We start from the raw sequence: 24,202 nt of genomic DNA on the forward strand, positions 1-24,202 counted from the left end.
CCTTTCCTCGGCATTAACTTCTTTGGTTGATTTATAGTTTTTTATATCTATGGTTGTTTACTATTTTAATTACATTTATGCATTGGGATGAATTATATTTTTATTTCCAAATTACCATCCAATAGCTACGTAAGATTGGTTATAAAGTTCGTTTCTTTTTAATGGATAAAACTTTATTTTAATCAATGATCTCATTTGCTAAAACCACTTCTAAAGAATGAATTAATTATGACAATACTTGGTACAAATATACAACTTTTATATCAAGTAGCACTATTAGCCAAGTTTTATTCCGATAAAGACTTAAGATATGATTCATTCATAAAAATAAAGGCTTGTTTGGTTGACATAAAAAAAATATATAAAAAAAATAAAAATAAAAAAATAAAAATGAAATGTGAGACTTTTTAGGAATAGTAAATTTGGTGTGTTGTTTGGTTGACAAAAATTTGGTGATTTAGAGAAAGTGGAACTTCCTAAGAATTTTGAGTTCCCACAAAATGTAGAAACTTACTTATCTAGCCTCACGTAATCACAAAGATTCATATGCGGCTGGCCGCACCATACGGCCAGCCGCAATATAATTTTTTCTTTTAATTTTTTTTCTCTCTTTTCTCTATCACCTATTCTCTTTCTTGTTTTCTTCTTCCCACCTAAACACACTTCTTTCCCGAACTTTCTTCTATCTCTCCTCTTTCTATCTCCTATTTTCATCTTCTCTAGTTATCCCACTCAAAATAAACAAGTTAAATGAAGCAACGGTGGTAGGGGGTAAGGAATCTCCTCGTACTCCGTCGCCGAAAAACAAGCTAGAGGTTTAAAGGCTAAATTCAGCCATGGAAACTCTAGATCTAGACTTTTTATTGCTGAATTTGGCTTTTTTAGCCATATTTCAAGTGACATTCGAAGACAATATTACTTTTGTGATATTTGTTCGATTTTTTTTAATAATTTTAATTTATTTATGGTTTTGATCTAGGCGTGGTTGTTATTGGTACGGGAGGTGGTGTGGTGGAGTTTAAGGTTTTGAGGACGGCAGTTGAGAAAGGTTGGTGTTGGTGGTGCTTACGGTGGGTTTGGGTGTGGGTAAATGGTTACTAGGTTGGGGGTTACTAGGGGTTAGTAGGTTGGTCAGGGGTTACTAGGTCGGGGTTACCAGGTAGGTCAGGGGTTACTAGGTAGGTCGGTTAGGGGTTACTTGGGGTTACTAGGTTATGAGTGATGTGTCTATTTTATATAGTATTTTACCCCCGTCCCTTGGTCATAATTAGTAGTGTTTTTGGCTCTTTAGAATCACTTTTATTACTAATTAGTGCTTTATAGTGTTTTCGTAGATGTGGTTGACTTTTGCAGGGATTTATGCTTTTGGAGTATTTTCCCGAGTTATTTTGGAGCAATCACGAGCATTGGAGAAATACGACCATCTTTGAAGCCCAAGGCCGGTTAGAGTCATCGAGCCGGTGATTATGGGCTCAGTAATTGGGATTCCAAGGTATTTGGACCGAGTATTCAAGACCCGAAGAGGAAATCCGGATTGGGCCAAGAAATCAAGCCCAATCGAAGTCCGAGCCTCAAAGTGAAGCAAGGGCCCGATCGGGCAAGCATTAGCACGATCGGGCGCGGCATGCTTAGTGTTGTGTGTGGCTGATAGCGCGCCCGATCGTGCAAGCGTCTAGCACGATCGGGCGATGCTGCTGAGAAGGAGCGCAAAGAAAAAGGCGTGCCCAATCGGGCGGCCCTTCGCCCGATCGGGCGCGCGTTTTATAGGACCTGATTAGTTTAGTTTAAATTTTTGTTTTAGGGAACGTTTAAGTAGGAGATTTGTACGTAATTTTGGATTACCTTCTTTCTTAGACTTTCTCTCTCTAGTTAGGAATTTTCTCTCTCTTAATTTTTCTCTCAACTCTTGTTCTTAATTATTTCCATTAATACATATTAGTTTGGTAACTACTTCTCTTCTCTTAATCTTAGTTGTTTATCTTACTCCTTTCATCATAAATTGTTTTATTGCTTTGATTAGTTTAGTTTTTACTATGTGTGAGTAGTTTTCTTTCTAGGGTTTATGGGGAACCATGAATAATGTGAAGGGGTAATTTATGGTTGTTAATTGTCAATGCTAGATTAATTTCCTATTGATTGATTTAATGCTCTGTGACTAGATTTGCGCAAATCTTTTATGCATGAGTTCAACAATATTGATTCGAGATTCGACAGATGAGAATTGATGTTTAGGTCTAGTTTCATTAGGCAGGTTAATTTATAAATGGTTAGGTCGAGATTCGAAAGATGAGATTTAATATCAGTAAATTAATTGTGTGATTATAATACGTAGCGAAAGCCCTTTATAATCTGATTAATATATGCATTGATGAATGATTATTATACTCTACCCTGGAATATTATTTATTGGTGAACCTGTGCCCTAGATCCTTTTATATATTATTTTCTCTCTATTCTTGATCTCCATAGCTTAGTTTATTATTCAAATTTACATAATTGGTTACCTAATAATCTAGATCATATTAGTTAATTAGGAATATAAAGATCCGTTTATCTGTGGATTCGACCCTACTTCCTATCTACATTAGTTAGAGGATTTAGGTATTACTTTTGATTTGGGGATACGACTTTACCCTGTCAATGAGTTACTAGGTCGGTTAGGGGTTACTAGGTCAGTCAGGGGTTACTTTGTCTGGGGGGTTACTAGAGGGGTTACTGATATGCCACCTTGTCGCACTGTGTAGCCAGCCGCATTAGAAATGCGTTGGAACGAATAATTGGAGATGAAGTTAAAAATCCAACCTTAAAGAGATTGACCTCTACTTTGTTCTTCATATTCACGTGCACTTTTCAATTAATATACAATCAATATATTAACTCTCATTTTATGAAATTCCCACAAATTTTGTTTTAATTGTCATGTGAACCAAACAACAGTACAACACCTAAGGGTTCGTTTGGCAGTGCTATGGTTTTCTGTTTTTTTGGTTTTTTATTTTCTAAAACTATATGATATGTGTCCCATAATGAATCAAAAATTATATAAACTTTTTAAAATTATGATAATTTTGAAAACTGACAACAGAAAAGTGAAAACACCTTTTTCTTGTTTCCTGTTTTTGGTTTTTAAAAAAAAAACAGGAAACTGAAACCAAAACTGATGTCAAACCAGCCCTAAGTTATTCGTGTAAAACAAAGAAATTTAAAATTACTTTGTAGTACGGAGTACTAAATAATCTGTAAGTCTCTAATTTGGATTGAGTGATGTTCATCGTTCATGGCAGTTACAGTGTTAGCTTGTCATCTCCCCAGTATCGTCATCAATTCATCAGGTTAGCCTTTTGCTTTACCCTCTGATTTCCATTCTACATTTGCCCTTTTGTTTCCTATTGAATTACAATGACATTACAACTGCTACAGATTCCCCTAATGGAAGGAAATGCAAATACACTGGTCAATCTGTGGTATAATTTCTCAACAGCCCTTTTCATTTCTTTGATTTTTACTGTTTAATATGCACATAATTAGTAACCCTTTAATCGTTTGTTGTAAAATCTCTTAGGGTTTTCCTGAATTTTGTTCAAAACTCAATCTTTGCTGAATTTGAGATACACCCATTAAACCCAATTTCTTTGGGATACTGAAAAATTATGCTTTTGATTTGATTTTTTTGTGGTTTTGATGAATTGGGGTTGCAGAGAGCGATTCCGATGAGGATTTTAACAGTGGGGAAGAAGCGGGATCGTGGGGTTCAGCTCATTGTTGATGAATATAAAGATAAACTCCAACATTATTGTAGCATTGATGATGTCTTAATTCGCTCTAATCCTAAAAATGCGCGGTATTTTGTCCTTCTCTTTTAAGATTTTGTTATGCTTTGGTTGAAATTTGATTCCATGCTAATTCTCAACTACCAAGATTATTAATTTATTATGCCAAGTAGCTAGTGGTTTGTTGCTTGTATTTGTAAGTTGTGCTGCATTCGTTGTTTGTTTTATCGATGTTGTCATTAGTCTCATATTTGTGATATGTTGTTAGGTTTTCAAATGGTTGACAATATGCAGTTGAAATGCTTAGTTTGAGCTCCGCAATATTGTTTTTCCAATGTCAAAATAATAACCATTGGATCCAGCGAAGATGTTTGATCTATTGAGTAGGAACCCGTTTATAAGTCTGCTTGAGTACGTAATGCTGCTCAATTACTGTGAACATGCTTCTAATTTGCTTTTTCAGGTGTTGGTTAGTTAGGGCAAAAATTGAAAAGAGGGTGTTTTTATGAGAAATGACGTGTTTTTATGAGGAATGACTACAGAGAATTTTCCAGTTTCAGTTTCTAAGCTGCTAACTTCAGGAATTGTTACCGGGTTTCTTTGATGCCATAGAGAGCAACTATGAAGCTATGAAATCCTAGTTCCATAGCACTAGTTATCAGTGGCAGTCTAATATGATACAAAATCTGAAGTAAATGGGAATCAGTTTGATATTTCTTCTTAGGGCACCTCCAATGGTTTAAATCTCCTAGAGGTTTGTTTATACCCATGCCACATGAAATGGCTCACTTCATTTGTCATAAGTCCATATTCCTTTAGTTCTCATGGGATTTAATAATATATTCATCTCCAATGACATTTTCTTCCCAGATTAGTCCTCCAAAAGCAACTGTAATGCTTTTAATGAGCTCCCTCCTTCTCACTCTCTCAACTTTTCTTTCGCTCACCTCCCTCCAACTTTGAAATACTCGAGTTATATTCTTTCCTTCATTTATGTTGTTAATTGTGCAGTAGTTGTAATTACATGCCTGTTTTTCTATCTGCAAGGAAACCTCTATGTTCATTAAAATTTTACCTTTGTTTACTGGAGGAAACTTTTCTCCATGTTCCCCAGTATCCCCCCCCCCTTTTTTTGGGAGGTTTTGATGGTTTGATATCGTAAAATAATGAGAATCATGTTCATAACGCTACTGACTAATATGTATCATTTTTGGTGATTAACTATAGCACTTTGGTTTAAGTTCACTTGTGCTCATGTTGTTCACTTAACAACAGTTTTATCACATAGTCAAGTGCTGCAGCCTGCAGTCAGGATTTAATTGTGTTTGAGATTTTCCAAACAAATTAGGTTCTCGCTTCGCAAATCCTTGCATGACATACTTATTGAGTAATGTGTTTATGAGCAGTTTCCTTACCTGAAGCTGTCACCAGTGTCATGCTCGGTTCACAAATCCTTGCATGACATACTTAGTGAGTAATGTGTTTATGAGCAGTTTCCTTACCTGAAGCTGTCACCAGTGTCACGCTTAATTGTGCTAATTAAGTGTCACGCTTAATTGTGCTAATTAGAATTTAAAAGCTATTTCCTTTTGCCTAATTTAGGGATGTCAAGGCTCAGATTGAAGAAGAAGACTGTGCTGTTGTAAACCTCATCAAGTCAAATGATTGGGTATAATATTTTCCCCTTTCGAAGAGGTGTGGTCCATAGGAAGGGAATGATCTGCTTTTGATAAAACAATTATGTTAGATGAATTTGTCCATGAAGCTATTAGGTTGCTGCATGGCGTGCCTTTGGTGGATCGAAGATAATGAGTGAAGCCTTATCATTGTTATCATATGACTTCCTTAAATTCTTGTTTCCCTTCCTCTCGGGCTGTCCACTGAGCATGTCGTATATCCGTTTCATGTCGTATATCCGTTTTTAGATTCATGATTTCCTGGGATAGTAAGTGTATGACTCTGTCATACTCTGATTTTTTGAGATCACTAAGATGGCTAACTGTGACCTAGATTTTTTTTTTTTCTTGCCTGCCTGGATGTATAACTAATAGCTAATTAAAAGGCCAACCATTATTTTGGACTGTGTTTCATTTTATTTTTTTTCCGGGAAAATTCCTTTTTCCAAAACTCCAAAAGAGATCTAGAATGTCACATTATGTATGTAGTAGAAAGTTTGCTTTCAATGTTTCCTTTCATAGAGCCTCCTTATTTTCTAGAAACTGCTTCCTCCACCATGACATACATAATTGGGTGCTTGCATTCTTTATTTATAGTTTACTCTTTAGTCTTTACATAATTCGGTTATGTTGGATGCCTTGGTGAGTTAGTGACAGTCTTTAATCTTGCCATTCCTTCAGGGAACAATGTTCTGAGAGCCAAAACTAAGCTACTCTAAAAGAGCTATTTTGTTGTCGAAAGTTTGATGACAAAGAAGTGTTTTCCAAGTATTTACTTTCACCCATTTTTTTTAAGTTGCAACATTTAACTTTTGCTCATATACCTATTTTAACAATTTGACCATGCCGTTTTGTTGATCCATAAAAACAAATTTTGTTATGTTGAAGTAATGTTCTTAAATAAAATAAAATTGTGTTCAGGGACCAAACTTTTAATGAGATCATGAGGATATCCCTACCTTTTAAAAAGTTTGAATTAACACTTATGAATAGTATTTGGACGTACCCTTTAAAATGTTTATTTACTTGCTTGCCCTCATCAATGTCAATTGCCTATTTTTCTGAACTCTTAAAAATAGTGTGCTTATATTATTTATACCCTTAAAAATATTTGTTTATACTACGTATAATTTTCCTCATTAATCCTACCAATAATTAAAGTTATGGTATAAGGCTAAGTCGAAAAAAACTTCCCATATGTGGCTAGCTATGGCGCGAGTGAGTAAAAGTTGATAAATGTGGCCATCCCTTTACTTTATAAACTGGTTGTTAAAAGCAAAAGTATGGAAAAGGTAAAATTGAGCATATGTGGGTAAGTCTTCTGGTTATATTTTCCTTGTTTTGTTTTCTGCAGTTCTTCCTTATAAAGTGATGAAAAAAAACTGTGGAATGCTAAGCAAATCAATTGTATAACTTAATAAAAACCCAATTTCCATATATTATCATATAATAAACGTAACTAAATAAGTTCTCAATATAACATGATGATTTAGTCACCACTATAGACTTTGAAGTAAGCACAATGTAAGAGAAGCTTATATTGTATGGTCATAGTCTATAGATATTTATATTAGTCCTCAGCGTAGAAGAAGTAATTGTTTTTGGTGTCAAGGAAGATATAGTTCATTTGGGAGGTACAATACCTGAAAGAAGTAATAGTTTATTTTCTGAAGGTAATGCCTTAGTAGGGTAAGAAACAAGTGGTCAGTGTCTAACTATCGGTGGAAACATACACTTCTTCCAGTCAAGTCTCTTAAGTTATTGGGTATGGTATTATTGGTTACTTGGCTCAAACTATGACATTTTTTTGTACGAAAAAGTAGAACATACATAACCACATACCAGTAATTCATTTAGAGCTAAAGACTTCTACATGTTGCTGTTCTGTTGATTAACTTTTTTCTTTTGGATGTCTAACTGAAATCAAAGACATGGATGTGTACTACTTTTCTTATATCGAAGACTAAACTAATATCTATTGGTGCTTAATGACAATAGAATCTGCAACATCTTGCTACTAAAACTTTAAACATAATGTTTTTTCCCACTTTGAAGGTATGATTGCTTTGGATTAATATAATTGTTGTATGTATCATATCTAATTGCCTTTATATAAAACCTGTTATAAGCTTTTTGTCTCTTTTTATTTTTTTATTGGTACCCTTTATGGGATGTCTGGAAGTTAAATGGCCAATCATGGATATATTGCTCAATCATGTTATATCTATTGTCCACAACTGTTTCTCTTTCATCTATCTGACAATGTGCATGTAATATAGTTGAGGGTGAGGCTATTTCCTGAAAGATATAAGTATTTGGTGCATCATATTCAATAGGCTTCTTCTGATGGCTTTTTTTTTAATATGCTTAAAAATGTTTGATATTAGGTGGTGATTTTGGATGAGCATGGACTTGATGTTAGCTCAGAGCGGCTTGCTGAGCTTATAGGAGATGCAGGGTTGACGGTATAACTTCTAGCCCTTTTTATCTAAATCTCTATAGCTGGTATCAAGTGTTGTACAGGACTTCTATGGCTCCCATATCCCATCTATTGTAATCAGTAATGAAGAGATTGTCAAGCGTTATGTGTTGATTGCATTCAACTACTCTGCAGCCTATTGAACACGTGCCTTTTATTGTTAGAGAACCCTTACGGTGTGGTTGGATTGAAGGAAATGGAGGGAAAGGAAGGGAAGGGAAATGAAGAGATGGTGTATCTTTCATTTGGATAACAAATGAGGAAGGAATGGAATTGAAGGGGAGAGAAATGGAGGGATTAAATTGTAGGAAATTGATCCCTCCAACAATGGAGAGATTTGGAAGGAAATCTCACCATTCTTCCCTCCCCTCCTCTTCTCCTCCCTCCCCTTCTTTTCCTTACCCTTTCTTTATCCAAACACATTGTTGGTGTGTACAATAGAATTATCAAAAAGCAAGCATCTAACTTGGCAAGTATGCCGCCTTCCACCTTGATGGCTAGGTTCAGCTGCTACCATTAGTTGTTAAGGGACAGTTGTTTGGTAGGCCTAACCCTTTCAGGTCATTTAGTTTGTATTCGGAGTCTTTTCAGTATAGAGATGTTTGCCTGTGATAAGAGATTTACTCAGCTGTCAGCTCTCTCTCTTTGTTTTATTTTTATTTATTTGTTTTTGTTTTGTAGGGAGCTTCAAAAATGATATTTTGCATAGGTGGGCCATATGGTCATGGAAGACAGTTACGTCAACGTGCTAATCTATCAATAAAGCTATCGTCATTGGTATTGAATCATCAAATTGCTTTAGTTGTGCTAATGGAGCAATTATACAGGTTAATATATAGCCAATTTGTTAACTTAAGCTTGCTGATTCTGATTGCTATTTTAAGCATCTTGATCTACTGAAGCTTTCATTTATATTAATTTTGTGACTGACTGATGTGTTTCCAATCTGGAGACATAAGCAAACTTGCACATTCCAGTGAGCAAGCTCTTCTTAGTTAGACCCTCTTTATTTATTAATTAATTATTTTTTATATGTGCAGAGCATGGACTATTCTCAAAGGTCAGAATTATCATCACTAGGAATCTGCCATTTTACCTGAATCATTGTGCAGGTACAATTAGAAGTAGCATTGTCATTCTAATTTGAGAATATTTTTTTTCACCTCAATTAAATTATTTTCTATTGATCATAAAACTAATCAGAAGCTCAGAATAATATGCACTAGATACAGACATTGTTAACATAGTGGACTAATGGAGTGGGATAAAATGTGCATTTGCTTCTTTTGTAGCCTAAAGAGGCTTCTCTATTGATGTGGGGAAATCATGAGATGGGCCAGGGGTCACGGAGAGTCTCCTAAACCAAATGTAGCAGTAGTTGCCCTTTGACCTTGAATATGCATTTCTCATAGGTTCTAATCTCTCTTGTTACCTAGGATGAAGGAAAGCTATAAAGGGCCTGGATTAGAACAGCCAACTCTGTCAACCACCAAAGCCAATTGCTTCTTCATTAGCTTAAGATCAGGACCTTTGAGTTCTAATGTTCATGTTGTTGAGATGATTCTCCCTAGAAATGGGACCTTGGTCATCAGAACTAATATATTGGGTTTTGATTGTAAGCCTTCTTGCACTTATTTTGATTTGATTAAATAATAAATAAATAAATAAGATGTGTGCATACTTTCGTCTGAATTTATGATTCAGCACTACTCACCATCAAACAAGTTCATAATATCGAACCTGCATGTTGTTGGAGCTGACAAATAAGCATCACATGTGAAATTATCAAAATATTGCTATGTAAAGATTTGATCTTTTTTATGCCATTCTGAGATCTGTGCATAGCACAATATCACATTAACATTCACTTATAGCTTGCTTAAAGGCCACACTGCCACACCCTAAACTTTTCTTTCTTTGTCCCTTTCTCCTCCTCTACTCTGCATCCCCATTATGATTTTTGTGTTTATAGTCTTTTCAAAATGCTGGTATTCTTCTTTTACATTAAAACTAAGCTACGATTTCTGGTTGCAGAATCTGATATCTAGTAACTTCTGAACTTGGTCTTTCACTCAACCGATATATGCTGATAAATTCAGACCTGGGGCATGAGTTCATATACAAGGCACAAAAACACTTGTTAAGATAGATTCAGCGGTTAAAAGAAATTGCAAGTCTGCAAGTGAATTTGATTCCAAGGATATTTTCGGTTCCAGGAAAAGTGATACTAACAGCATAATCTCATTGTGGAAGTGGAGTGGATTTTGATGAAGGATTAAGGGCCTTTTCTGGATGCCTTTACTTGAGGACTGATTTACTACTTGTTTAGAGAATTTATGTCTTGGGTATATTGACACTGATTTTAATTTTTAAATCGCACTGGGTGCTGGGAGAAGGATGACGAATGAGAATTGTTCGATTTTTCTGCTCCTTCAGAAAGATGAGGAAATTTGATTATCGTCATTTTTCTTCTTTTTCCCCCTAGACTAGATGAGGTGAAATGTAAGCGGATAGCATGCCTTTTATCATGAATATTGATAAAATTTCTTCATAAAGCTACATGTAAACTCCTTACCTTTTTTTTAAGTGTTTAAAGAGCCACAAGAGCGAGTGATGAAAAATGATTTCAGGTTTCTTTGGAATCGGTAGGAAAGCTCTAACCACCTGAGTTATCCCTCAATCTCAACTCCTTATCATTATTATCAGTGCTAGTTTTAAATGTTGGTGTCATGTGATTTACATTTCAAATACATGTACAACAATCAGTATTTAAAAATAATAATAATCAATAACTATATACATAAATAAAAATTTAGCAAAAGAATATATAAATAAAAGATTTGATATATTCTTCTATAATTTATACATTGACAACTATACATACTTAAGTAAAGAATAAATAAAAAATTGGATTTTAACATAAATTGGGCCAGGATATTATGTATTTCAATTATTATAACAAGGGGTTTTTTTTTATTTAATTATATCTTAAAGCTCCAAGAAAGTAATTTGAATATCAAATTTTAAAAATATACTTATAATAAAAGATTTGATGTATCATTTTTTAAAAAATATTAACAGTTCAGCTCCTAATTTCCCTCTCTCGATCATAAAATATTCATTTCAGTTCAATTCAACTCAGCTCAGTAAATGAAAACCGGCTCTAAATTGTGCATGATAAAATCACTTTTTTAATTCTCAACATAATTTGTGACATACATACAAACTACGTAGTGTAATGTACGTGAAGAAATTCATTTGGTTAACAACAAGAAAATGGTACCAATCAATAACTTTATACTAAAAGATTTGTTGGTGAAATTAAATATATGAAAAAATACATGTGAGTCAAATGTGTTTTAAAAATAGCTATCTAGCTAATAGGCTCCTTTATAATAAATACATTGTTTATCTACAAATAGTTATGGACCTAATCTAGTAATAGTAAAAGGTAAGTGCATTTAGGCATTTTAGGTGGATATAAAACCAATATTGTGGATTTTTTTTTAGAAAATATTGACAAGAATAATCCTAACTTTGTCTCATTCGCCTAAAATAATCCCAACTTTTAATTATTTGTTAATAATCAGAATTTTAATATCAATTTGCTTTTAATGGTCCCAACCTCTCATACAACCTGTTATAACAAGTTATCAGACACGTGTCAAGAAGGAATTGATAATTTTAAAAAATTAAAAATTAAAAATTAAAAAAATTCAATCAACTAACTAAAACCCACCACACACCCCTCCCCGACAGCTCCAGTCCAGTCAGGTAGTCACCCACTGGCATCACACTCCCGCGCAACCCAAGGCTTCCTCGCCGGCTACAGCGTCGCCTACCACCTGCCATCATCCCCAAACCCAAAATCACTGAAATACTTAAAAAATAACCTCTCGCTGAAAAATCCCGAATTCCACCTCGCCCACCCTCGAAACCCAAGCGAATAGGGGTTTCGAGGGTTGGGGGAGGAGCAATGGGCGTTTTGAGCGGTGGGAAAGAGTTATTTTTAGGATTTTGGGCGGTGGTGAAGGCTGGGCAGTGGTGGCGCTAGTGGTGCTGTGGTGCTTTTTTTTAATTAGCTTTTTTGTTAAATCGGTAACTAAAAGTATTAGTTAAGATTTAATTAGTAACTAAATAAAATTTAAACTTATTTTGACCAATCATGTAGCAACATATGTACATTTTAAAAAAAAAAAATCCCACTCAACAGGTTACAAGTCACTCGGGACCACTAAAAGCAAATTGATATCAAAGTTCATATTATTAAAAATTAATCAAAAGTTAGGATTATTTTGGGTAAATAAAGCAAAGTGTTATTACTTTATTCTTGTCATTTTTTCCTTTTTTTTTTATATCACAAACTATCTCATATTAAGTAACATTATTACTTTATTCAATTATCTTAGTGTTTCTGCAAAAGAATTTCGGGATCTGAGTTGTGGGGGAGCCTGCTCATATGGTCAAATTAAGTCCTGCAAAACAACGAAAGTCAACTGCCTCGGGGGATGTTCCCGAGAAAGCCCCTCTGACGGTCAAGTCAGTCAACAGTGTTTAGAGAGAAAGTTTGTAGAAAGAGAGAGTGGAGAAAATTAATTACCTCGCTAGTCTGTGTAGATTAGTATTTATAGGAGAGGATTAACTAACTTCATTAGGGTTAGGATAAGGGATTTTGGCCGTTCTAGGTCGTATTAGGCGATGTTGGGCCATAATAGGGTTTCTCGAGTTACTTGTTGTGCACGATTCTGGAATTTTTCCTATGCAGGGTTTAAATAAGGGCATTTTGGTAATTTCCATATTTAATGAAAGTAGGTCCACAGGGGATCCAAACACTTAAGGTCTGTTCTCATTGACTGAACTGAGCTAAACTGAACTGAAATTATTAGAGTTGAATTGAACTGAACTGAATATTTTATAAGAGAAGGAAATTAGGAGTTGAATTGAACTGAACTGAATATTTTATAAGAGAAGGAAATTAGGAGTTGAATTGAACTGAATTTATTAGAGCTGAACTGAACTGAACTGAATTTATTAGAGCTGAACTGAATTTATTAGAGCTGAACTGAACTGAACTGAAAATAATCGTATCAAAACAGGGCCTTAGTATTAGATTTTATTTGATAAGAAAGTTTGTAGAATAGATTCCGTGTCAGTCCTTTAATGATTGTCTTGTATACTATTTGCAATATAATATCTTTGGGTGATTTGAGCTTTTATCATATTGCTTTGCTTTGCTTTGTTATCTCACTTGCTCTCTATCTCTCTCCTTCTCATGTACAACTTTGTTAACCTATATGGCCAGATGCACAACTTTGTCTATGCTTTAAAGCAAAAATACAAGTATGGGATAATCTTTCTGGGCGGATCAGAGCGAGTAGTACCTTACCAGTTACCAGTTGGACCGCAAATGGTAAGATTACAACAATACTTGGCCCAAAGAAAAAGAAAAAAAAAAAAGATCATTATGCTCGCAAAAGTGACAACTCATGTTGCTTTTAATGGTACGATTCCTTTGCAATTATATCAACTTTATTTGAAATTAATACCAAGTAGTTCAAACCATGTGATACACAAGCGTGTTTTTTTTTTTTTTTTTAGAACATTAATCTTATTTGCTTATGCATGTAATAAAAAAAATAAATATGGAAATAAAAATAAAATTAAAAAAAAAGGTGGGGGGAGGGGGTGAGAGCTTAGAATTTTGGTAATAAATTAATTAAAAGGACGGGTTTGGAGTTCGATAAAATATAAATAAATAAAAAACTCTATATATTTTTAATTGAAGAAATATATATTTAGAAGAGTAACACTTTTATGAAATAATTCAATTATTTATAAAGGGTAACTTTTCTCCATCCATTAGAGTTATGTATTGTACAATTTATTGAACAAGGGCCTATTATTTATAAGGGTAACTTTTCTCTATCCATTAGAATTATGTACTGTACAATTTATTGAACAAGGGTCTGTTCTCTTACGTTGAAATTCAGTTCAATTCAGTTCAGCTTAATTCAGTTCAGTTCAGTTCAGCTCAATTCAGTTCAGTTCAGTTCAGTTCAGTTAAGCTCCTAATTTCCTTCTCTTATAAAATATTCATTTCAGTTCAGTTCTGTTCAGTTCAGTTCAATTCAGCTGAGTTCAGTCAATGAGAACATGCCCCAAGTAGTACTCCCTCCGTTTTTAAATACTTGCTTCACTTTACTTTTGCGGCCGTTTTTAAATACTTGCTCCATTTCCTTATTTGGAAAGTTTTTATAATACTTAATTCATTTCTCTCAACTAGTGGACCCAATTTTACTACTTTTAGGTTCTCTCTCCTCCAATTTATCTTCCACTAACCCTACTATCTCTATATTTTATTACTTTCTCCAAATTCCACTAAAACTCCGCATGAAAAAATGGAGAAAATATTTTAAAACGGAGGGAATATTAATTAATGTAAAAAATACGGAGTAGTTTAAATTGGTCAATCGAGTAAATCTTTTTCTTTTATTTTAGTTATAAAATGAATAAATTCATTTGTTTAAAATTAACGTTTATTTTTCATTTGAGTAACCACACATATTTTTGATAACTCCATTATTTGATTGTCAACGTAGCTCTCATTACACAATTCATTGTTTTATACAGAGTATGTAGAGTGCCCACAACCCCGCACTATCAATATATTTCCTCTGTTCTTTTTTACTTGACCTGTTTCTTTTATCACGCTTGCCAATGCAAAACTTTAACGATTAATAACTTTAATTCTTCATAAGTAAAAATTATAAAAGTTATATATTATAATAGTACTTCTTAAGACGAAATCAAAATATCCAAAATGAACATATTTTTCCTTACAAATTATTCACAAAAGACGGTCAAAGGAGGAGTGGTGAATAGTGTAAAAGTCAAAGCGGGTCAAGTAAAAAAAAACGGAGGAAGTATCAAGTAATGGTGTGGTTAAACAAAGCTAAAACTTGTGTTATTATAAATATTAAATGTAGTTGTGTTATGATAAATATTAACTGCAATTTAAATATACATGTCATAAAGATTTTTATGTACACCCGATTTACAATAATTTAATATACGTGAAACATTTTTAGGGTAATCTTTAGCCAAATTAGGATAACGTGTAACCCTAATTGTGCTAACCTTAAACCTAATATGAATTTGCTGTAAATAGATGGTAGGACAAAATTTTATATGATTAATATAGTTACTTTCATTCAAAGATTTGATTTCTATTTATTTAAAGAGGCAACTTTATTTATCGATAAAATATAAATAGCTTTTATTTATAGGATCATGCTATAATAATATCATTAAGCGATATGTATAATAAGCTACGGAGTAAAAAAGAAAAACATTAATGAGATATATTCATTAGTTACACTGATTTGTGCATGATATTGTGGATGAGGCATCCACTGGGGCTTGCTGGTGGAGGAGGCATCCTTCGTGACAGCACTGGGGGGTTCAGCTATGCATATATACTCCCTGAAATTAGGTCATTGCAACGCTTTCAAAGGTGAAATTCTTGTTGTAGAGTATGGGCTAGAACTTGCAAAGAGGCTCGGGGTTACAAGATTGCAGATTCAAATTGATAATCAAGTTGTGGTTGTGAGTTTGAAAAATACAGAAGCTACAATAGGGGAATGTTATCACAATATTGCTCATTGTCAGAAGCTCTTAGCAGAACCAAGATGGGAAGTTGAGGTCAAAGCATATCTATCGAGAGGCTAATCAAGAGGCAAATTGGCTTGCTAATCAAGGCGTAAACCAGAACAACAAATTTCAGTTGATTCAAGTCCCCCCATTAGCTTTGGGTCGTATTTTACATAATGATTTTGTAGGAGTGGTTGTGCCACGTTTTATTTCTCCCTAGTTTTTTTTTTGTTTTTCTCTGGGGCTTGCCCCTCGTGTGCACCAAAAAAAATTTGCGCATGATTTTGTCATGCATTGATGTATTCCTAAGCTAATACCTTTGTCATGCATTGATGTATTCCTAAACTAATAGGAGTTACAAATAAGGAAAGATTGTAATGCTTATTTGTTGCCCTAAGCAAGGGTTACATATAGCGGCATTACCCTTATTTATGTTGTAATAACTTTTATTTATATCAGAATAACTTTTTATCATTTTAGGAGAACTTTATAATTAATGTGCACACTCACTTTTCTTTTTAAAAGTTATTATTTAATAACACTGAGTTGGCCAACAGACACAACTTTGGCTAATACATACATGTTCAACTTGAAGTTTTTAGATATTGGGGGATTTAAAGTGTTATATGTGTTTTTTTTAGAGAGACAAAAAGATAGTGATATAGACAAAATCGGATCCCGAACTATTGAGAGACCAAGAAATGTATTGAGTATCACATTTAGACTATGGTAAAGATGGTGCCATTATTAAGATTAATACTTCATTTTAGGAAGGATAAGAACTCTAGTGAACTAACAGGTCGATGCTTGAAGTGGAGGGAAGGTAAGGGATCCCTACTCATAAGCATGAGTAGATCATGAATCTTGAACCCCTAGCCTCAAAGCTAAAAGATAATTCCCCCACTTGTAAGACTAATACTTCGTATGAGATAGTGAGGTACTCATAATAGTTAAAACTAGATTAATCTTGTGGGATACACGATTTGAACAAATAAAATTTTCTAACTTTATTTATTTATTTCATACCAAAGTGAAGGGAGACAAAAAAAAAAAAAAAAAAAAAAAAAAAAGGGGCTCCCTACCTTTTAAAAAGTATTAGAAAACACTTATGAATAGTTTGAGACAATTATATCATTAACCCATAATAAAAATAGAAAGTTAGCAACAGTAACTCTTTGAGTTATTACACTAACACCCCCGAATTAAATGGATTGCCGGAATTACCCTTTGTGTCTTTGCATTGCATTCTTTTTGGCAACTGTAAAGGAGACTACAGGTGTTAGTGTTTTGGCTGCCAGCTAAGGTATTGATGTCTTGTCTTTCAGTATAGGGGTAGGGGATGTCATTGAGGTTTGCCTTTGGTTTGGTTTGGTTTGGGTTTTGTGTTTCCGTGGCTGATGAGGCTTGGAAGGGAATTCGGTTTGATTGCTGCTATGGCTGAGATTGCCTGGTATGGTTTCCGCTTTTCTTTGCATTATTGCCTTTGATTTGTAGACTTGGATTGCTTTTTGTTGGATTATGAGATTGTATGCTGGTATTTTTAGCTTGTTTGATTTTGGATTTGTTGGTTTGGGCTGATTTACTGTATTACATGTTTGGTTTGTTGATTAGGGTTGTTAAGTGGTAGGAAATAGATCCAATTAATTCTTCTGAGATCTTCTGTAGCATTAGTAATTTGTGCATTGCCTTCTGAATAAACTTAAGGCAGAATAATGCCTTGGGGACTACTCAATTGTACTTCTGAGGGGGCGGAAAAGGACTTGCATTGGTTAATTTAGGGTTACCCTTGTGGGTATAGTCGGTTAAGCGGCCTATAAATAGAGGTACAGATTGCTGGGGTTTTTCATGTATTCATTTCTGTATTTCTGGATATGGTGCTTTGAGATTGGTTTGTAAAGGTATTTACTAGGTTGTTGTTACTTGGTTGCAAATGGTATTTTTGAGAAAAATGAAGAATCTCTAACGATTTGAATAGTGCTGTGATATTTTTTTGACAAATTGGACGTTCTTGGCAAATCGAATCTTAACATTATAATGTTTATAGATTTCTGTTGCGGTGTACTGTTTTTTTGGGTTACTGCTGTTGATTAAGTTTGTAATCCTTGGATATCATTATTCGAATACTCGCGAAAACACTGAAAATCAACTACTATATCTTCTTTATTAAATCAGATAGATTAGTTAGTAGATGATCTTTTAAGGGTATGGTCCATCTGAAATGGTTATTAATTAATAGTCTATTTTACATGTTTTAAGTTGTGTCTTTTTTTGGATTACAGGTTTGGTGAATCTATTTTGTGGTTTGGTGCATTTAAGAGTTAGTGTGATTTATTTAGTGTGCAAGAATTTCTAAGGTAATTCCTTACACTTGTTTTATTATGGTTATAGATTTATTATATAGATATATTTATGAATAGTAGTAGTGATTTCTTATGAGGTGCTTAAATATTCTTTGTTGCTTTTATTAGATTTTGTTTTTTTATAGCCTTGTTCCATTTTTTGCTTTATTTTGCCCTGTTATTTACAGGGTTGTTGTTTTGGTTGTGCATGGTCTGCTTACAGAAAAGTCCATAGCCTTTAGAGATATTTCCTTTGTCTTATTAGGTTGCCCTTTGATTAGAGTTTTGTATGTAAATTAGTTAGCTCTGTAGATACGCTGTGACGGTGTTTTTTGGAAGAAACACGGTTTCCCTGGTCTGAATTGTGTCCTGGATTTTGCCATTACAGGTTATGGCTAGACGAACGAACAAAGTCTGTATCCCTTTCCAGCCTCTTTTGGAAAAGATTGTTGCTTGGCTCCAGTTTCCACCTCCATTCTATGGATTTATAGATGTTGCTAAGAACAATGCCTTTGTTCGAGTTGGCCGTCCAAATACACGTGCAAGGTTTCTTTTTTATGGTGGAGATGCCAGTTCGGCAGAAGAGTCTCGCAAAAGAGCAGCTCACAAGGCTGTGAAGCGTTTGATTGGTCGGTTTAATGTCCGAGTAGATGACTTTACACATGAACGCCTTAAGATGTATCGTCTGTGTGTGAAGCTATTTAAAAATAGATGCGCTGAATTAGTCCAGGAGAGAGAGGACCTGAACCGCATACGATCAAACTGCATTTCAGGGGAGAATAGTGCATAAAATAATAGTATCTGCCCACTATCTTAGTCCATACTACTTTCTAGATGTACGAATAGTAGAGTAAACAATTGTAGCTTTACTGCCTTCAACAGTACTCAAGTGAAAAAAATTAGGTTAACTTTAGTACCTAGGATCGGCTATAAATACCCACCTCCTCCCTCTTTATTCTTTATTCTCTGTTATTTTATTTTGTTTTGAGGTATATTCTTCTTCTTTTCAGCTCATTTATTCTATTTTCCTGGCACGCAAATTCATGGCTTGTGTTCATGCATTATGAGCTAACCATCACTAGAGTAAGCTATTAGCTTACTAAACAGATTACAATTTGAAAGAATTAAATCCTATAAATAGATTATTCAACCTCCTTTAAATATTATCTACTTGTGGTGCAATTAAAATTTATAGTTTTATTAGAAATTTATTATATTTGATTGTACATTTCATAAAAACAAAAAAAAAAAAAACGAGATCAAATAAATTGAGTGCAATTTATACAAGTAGCTCTATTTTTCTTGACATTGCTAAATATTTAGTATATTATTTTATTATAGTTGTTATAGTTATTTTTGAAACCTTTTTTTTTTTTGGGTTTTTTTTTGTTATTTTTGTATATATGTTCTGCACTGTGTATCATTCATATTTCGTTTGCTATTTGTAGGGAAAAAAACGTTAGCAGAAAATCAGTTTCGTATACCTTTATAATGAAAATGAATGCTTATATGTTTGCTTAACTATACCTATTTATTTCCTTGCACTTGTAGCTGAGATTGCATTTAAATTCTTGGCTTGAAATTTTTTTATAAATGTTGCACAATAAATTTATTCTTATATAAATTCATTTGTAGATGCTATAATTTAAATTCCTTATAATAGTTTATCTTTCATTAGAAATTTATTATATTTGATTGTACCTTACAATGGTTTTTTACTTTGCATGAATTACCGTCTGTCTAGATTAACTACCTAAATTAATAGTGCTTATTTTTACTTTGTTTCAATAATTCTTAACAGAAAATGAATACACCTTCAAAGATGAAGCTTGAACCTGTGTACTTAGATGAACTTAACACTCAGAGCAAAGACTACAAGGTTAAAGTGACTGTAGCTGAAAAAGGAAGGGCTCAACCATCACCTAAAAAACCAGGTGTCATATTCCAGACAATTATCTTAGAAGATGAGAAGGTAATTCTGCTTCATTTGTTTATTTTTTACAAAAACCCATGTATTTTTTTCATCAATACTGTGATAAGCAATTGTTTTGGACTGAAAGCTTATCTTATTACTGCTACTTTTATAATTATCAACATGCACCTTTACTTACCAAGGAACTTTGTGTGATGTAAAAGTAATAGGATTTCTTTATTTTGTTTGCCTATGTAGATTTATGCATGTACTTTTGCTTATGTTCAGCTAACATATTCATTAAAGTGTGGTGTCCTTTTTATAGAGACATAATCTTAGTATTTCTAGATAAGCATGTTGTTGACTTGTATATTACATGTCTTAACAGAAAAACAGAATGAGATGTGCTCTTTTTGGAGATCAAAATCCATGCATATGAAGATGTCTTAAAACCAACTGGCCAATATGAAATATCAAAAGCTCCTATATCATATATGGATGAGCAGTACAAGATTAACCTTGAAGAGCTTCCATATCATATGACTATTGGCCACCAGACAATCGTTCAGCGTTTAAATCCAGAAGCTGGTCCAATTGAGCCTAGATATCAGCCACTGTCAACTCTCCCACGATCACCTGATCCTAATGGCAGATTTGGTATACTTATGCTATATTTAAATTTTATTTACAGATAAATTCCTCTCTATAATTAGTGTATATTACTATTAATATCATCTGAAGCTACATTTCTTTTTTCCTTGCCTAAATAGATATTGTTGGTGTGGTTCTGTTTGTTGAGGAGGCACCTCGAATTATATCTAATATTCGTGGGCGCGACAGTCCAGTTCGTGAAATATCTGTAACTGACACAAGGTAATCAATACTATATACCTTATAGCTTTTTAGGGCATATTTAACCTTTAATGCGCTACTTGATTGAAATACCTAACAACCTATTAAAAATATTGGATCAGCCAAGACCATGCTATGACAATTTCAGCATGGAATGATCTCACTGGTAAGCCCTGTGATGCAATAAGTAATTGGGCTGAAAGATTCAATGTTGTCGGCTTTACTGCACTTAAGACTCGTCATACAAGAGGTAAAAGCAGCTCCTGTACTTGAACGCTTGTACTGTACATATATAATCTAATCTGAAGCATTCTTGAACTACATTGCAGGATTCACTTTGAACACTACTATGTCTACTAGGATCATTATGAACCCTAAAGGAGAAAGAGCAGATATGCTACGAGAATGGTAATTAGTACATGCATCATATATAGAACAAACAGATCAATAATAAGATAATGTACTTACCTTATTCTGTTGTGCATTGCAAGGTCAAATTATATCAGCATGTTTTGCTTGATAGACAAGAAAAAATCCTGAATGTTAGGTACCCAAGTGCTGAGAAAAAAGTAGTGACCATAGCAGAACTTCGGAGCAAAAAGGTTTAATCTTCATGTTATTGCTTCAATTTGAACACAATTATCTGCTTACAATTTACTTACTTTTGCATATGCTGTCGTATACATGTTTTACATACATGTTTGGCTAAATGAATGCAGGCATCGAATGCTATTCCGGATGAAGTAGCATGGATTAGAGTCACTATACCAGACCCTGACCTACAAAGAGTTAACGCTTACATTGGCTGTCCAGGCTGTGGAAAACGAACACATCTTCCTATTGGAACTCGTTTCCCTTGAATTTCTTGCAAAAAATCAGAAACAACAGCTGCTTACAGGTACTTTAAATGACCTTATTTATATGTTACTTTGCCATAATAAGCTTATCTACTAATTCTAACTCCTTTACCATATATTTGTATAGAGTGACTTTCAAGTTTGATGCTGCAAATGAAAGTGGAACAATGTCATTTACAACATTTAATGATGACGCGGAAAAGCTTTTCCGAAAACCAGCAAGTGAAATTTGGAATATCAAAAGCACTGTAAGAATAATCCCTAATATTTTAATCTGTTGTTATTCATAACTCTGCTCAAATCAAATGTATGCTATGTTTTATAAACCACAATAGTAAGATATACTATGCACACTGCCCATACAAGTACACAAGTACGCTTATGCTGTAACAAGCACTTATTATGTATTTTATTCTCTGCTGCTTCAGCTTTTACTCCTTCGTTATTCTTCTATAAGTGTTGCTCAACTGTTTCAGCTTTGTTGTTGTTTCCTAGGTTTATTTTGAATATCATTCACATTATCTTTCCTTAAATATTTGAATTTTGCAGGGGAATTTGGAAGCCTTCAGAGTAGTGCAAAGAACTCTTTCCACTAAGCCATTCTTCATTCAAGTAACTCCCACTCAAGAGTTAGCCATGAACAGCGTGCTGCTGTGGACTCTCAAAGGCATTGATGTAGGGGATAATGAACCAGAGGCTCAGGATCTAGCCTCAACAAGGCCTGAGACCTGCACTGTGAATAGAGAACAGTTCCATACTTCACCTTTAATGTCCACAGCTAAAGCTCGTGGGAAAGCACCTGTTATTGCTGACCCTGATAACGATGCTCCTTTCAACACAGACAGTGCAGCAGCATTTGATGAGGCTTTTGCTGAAGCAATGCAATTTCAAGAGATCAGATTAGCTTCACAGGCATTCGACACAGATTGTTTTGATATTGCAAATCAACCAGCAAGCAAGGGTATTGTCATTTCAGAAGCACCAACAGCAGCTGCTGAACTACCTACTTGGGCCAAACTTTCTCGGCCACGAAGCAATGCGAAGAGTAAGGAAGCGATGATTGCAGATGTAGACATGGACACAGAGGATGAAGATCCTGTTCCCAGGAAGAGGCTCCATACAGCTCTTTTCAAGGACACCGCTGAAACAGATGATGCTGACACCACAGACTCTGCAACACCCAGTCCCACTGATGCATAATCGAAAGCAATCTAAAGTTTATGAAAGTGCACCGTCTTTTGCTCTTAGAGTTTAGTTTTAGAGTATGGTAGTTTTCTAAGAATGAAGCAGCTTTTAGATGTTTAAAAGGAACATTTTGCTCATCTTATGTTCCCAATAAACATCATTTATGTATATAGTCATGCAGTCATGTAGTAAGCTAAGTTGTGTAGTAAGTGCAAGCTTTTGGACATCCTATTTGAAGTTAGTTAAGAACATCAGTTATGTAAGTGTTTATGCTATCAGCTCAAGCCTTATAAGTTGGCTGTAATGTATATATTAATATCCTTAAATCAGGATATCTATATAAATAATATCAAATATATTAAGTAAACTTTCTTGGCTTCTTATTCAGTTGTTTTTACATCTTCTTTAAAATTCTTTGGTTTTCTACTGCTTCATGTCTCAGGGACAGGTTTTTCTAAACAAACTACAGATTATCTAAACCTGTAAATATATACCTGAAAAATGCATTATTAAAACAGCAATTGAAGTGAACCTAAGAAATTGTTCACTGTCATTTCATTAACAGCTGCATATATATATTCTTTTCCTCCTATCCAAGCTGATATTTTTACAAGTTATACACAATATACGATAATATTAACATCTTTACTCTTCCATGATTGTTTTATTATACATATTTAACAAGACAAGACTAGCACTTCGATGTAATCTATGCTGATGAATTCAGATCCTGAATACACATTTCCAGTTTGATGAAAACATAATTGCACCCTTAAGTATTGTCTTCAGACTGGTAATCTTTTTTCACTCCTAAGTTTTTTCTTTGTGTTTTGCTACAAGATAAAGGCACTTGAAAATCTATTACTCCAATTTCTAATGACAAGGTTCATAGGATGACAGCAATAAATCTAAACCAAAGTAATACATAAATTTCAACATATATAGGCTTAAAAGCAAAGCTTTAATATAGTTCCATCAAACATCAGGCCTTACAAAAGAAACCTTACACACCTATTTAGTAAATACTACAACAAATCTTAACCAAGTACATTTTATTATAGCACAAGCCAAACACAGGTAGCTAGACAATCCATTACCCTAGGACACTTACATAGGCCCAAGTAGGAATTCAAATAAGACAAGATAACTGATAAGTGTCATTTATGTCGCTATTTTTAAGAGTTTTCTAGTTATTTTTTCATAGTTTTTATATCTTTTTACTTGGTTTTAATAACGTTTTATTACATTTGTCATGATTGCGTGTGAAATGTCGTTATTGCTCAATTTTGGCTTTTCTTGCATATTTTAGTTGCTTATGGCATTAGATTAAACTTTATTGGTTTATTCTTATGTTTAGGAACACTTGGATAAGTTCATTGATCAAGATTGAAGAAATATAAAACATAAAAGAACAAGTAATGAAGAAATGTGCACTTGATTTGCAATGATCGAACTTCAAACGCCTATAACTTTTGATCTACA

At 33.9% G+C, this 24,202-nt stretch overlaps 3 protein-coding genes across 9 annotated transcripts; all 3 read left to right on the top strand.

The window, feature by feature from the left end:
- Nucleotides 1-3,189: 3,189 nt before the first annotated feature.
- On the top strand, nt 3,190-10,537 carry LOC110696298 (putative RNA methyltransferase At5g10620). Its single transcript, XM_021873584.1, has 8 exons — nt 3,190-3,332; nt 3,421-3,464; nt 3,699-3,841; nt 5,373-5,439; nt 7,834-7,911; nt 8,607-8,752; nt 8,966-9,037; nt 9,960-10,537. Exons 1-7 carry the CDS (start codon nt 3,278-3,280, stop codon nt 9,003-9,005), a joined length of 573 nt encoding a protein of 190 aa, XP_021729276.1. The 5' UTR covers nt 3,190-3,277; the 3' UTR covers nt 9,006-9,037; nt 9,960-10,537.
- Nucleotides 10,538-16,847: 6,310 nt separating this feature from the next.
- Nucleotides 16,848-21,530, top strand: LOC110696300. 7 transcript variants are annotated; one of them, XM_021873587.1, is made up of 10 exons: nt 16,848-17,025; nt 17,855-17,929; nt 18,303-18,903; nt 19,716-19,886; nt 20,215-20,483; nt 20,597-20,699; nt 20,801-20,928; nt 21,008-21,086; nt 21,170-21,280; nt 21,398-21,530. In XM_021873587.1, the coding sequence occupies exons 5-9, from the start codon at nt 20,321-20,323 to the stop codon at nt 21,216-21,218; spliced, it is 522 nt and encodes a 173-aa protein (XP_021729279.1). In that variant the 5' UTR covers nt 16,848-17,025; nt 17,855-17,929; nt 18,303-18,903; nt 19,716-19,886; nt 20,215-20,320; the 3' UTR covers nt 21,219-21,280; nt 21,398-21,530. The 7 variants fall into 7 exon arrangements, with proteins under 7 accessions (XP_021729279.1, XP_021729281.1, XP_021729278.1 ...); XM_021873589.1 differs by having other exon boundaries at nt 18,303-18,543; XM_021873586.1 differs by having other exon boundaries at nt 18,303-19,886.
- LOC110696299 lies at nt 21,442-23,087 on the top strand. The gene is made up of 3 exons (XM_021873585.1): nt 21,442-21,576; nt 21,663-21,783; nt 22,085-23,087. The coding sequence occupies exons 2-3, from the start codon at nt 21,703-21,705 to the stop codon at nt 22,733-22,735; spliced, it is 732 nt and encodes a 243-aa protein (XP_021729277.1). The 5' UTR covers nt 21,442-21,576; nt 21,663-21,702; the 3' UTR covers nt 22,736-23,087.
- Nucleotides 23,088-24,202: the final 1,115 nt, after the last annotated feature.

Source organism: Chenopodium quinoa, unplaced genomic scaffold, assembly GCF_001683475.1.
Source record: "Chenopodium quinoa cultivar QQ74 unplaced genomic scaffold, ASM168347v1, whole genome shotgun sequence".
Taxonomy (NCBI): Eukaryota; Viridiplantae; Streptophyta; class Magnoliopsida; order Caryophyllales; family Amaranthaceae; genus Chenopodium; species Chenopodium quinoa.

Excerpts from the sequence above, each read along its gene's own strand:
- LOC110696298 (XM_021873584.1), top strand. The coding sequence starts at position 3,278 with ATGGCAGTTACAGTGTTAGCTTGTCATCTCCCCAGTATCGTCATCAAT. Across the intron at positions 3,333-3,420 it reads TATCGTCATCAATTCATCAG|ATTCCCCTAATGGAAGGAAA; the intron begins GTTAGCCTTTTG and ends CAACTGCTACAG. Across the intron at positions 7,912-8,606 it reads TAGGAGATGCAGGGTTGACG|GGAGCTTCAAAAATGATATT; the intron begins GTATAACTTCTA and ends TTTGTTTTGTAG.
- LOC110696300 (XM_021873586.1), top strand. The coding sequence starts at position 20,321 with ATGGATGAGCAGTACAAGATTAACCTTGAAGAGCTTCCATATCATATG. Across the intron at positions 20,484-20,596 it reads TGATCCTAATGGCAGATTTG|ATATTGTTGGTGTGGTTCTG; the intron begins GTATACTTATGC and ends TTGCCTAAATAG. Across the intron at positions 20,700-20,800 it reads ATATCTGTAACTGACACAAG|CCAAGACCATGCTATGACAA; the intron begins GTAATCAATACT and ends ATATTGGATCAG.
- LOC110696299 (XM_021873585.1), top strand. The coding sequence starts at position 21,703 with ATGTCATTTACAACATTTAATGATGACGCGGAAAAGCTTTTCCGAAAA. Across the intron at positions 21,784-22,084 it reads TTTGGAATATCAAAAGCACT|GGGAATTTGGAAGCCTTCAG; the intron begins GTAAGAATAATC and ends TGAATTTTGCAG.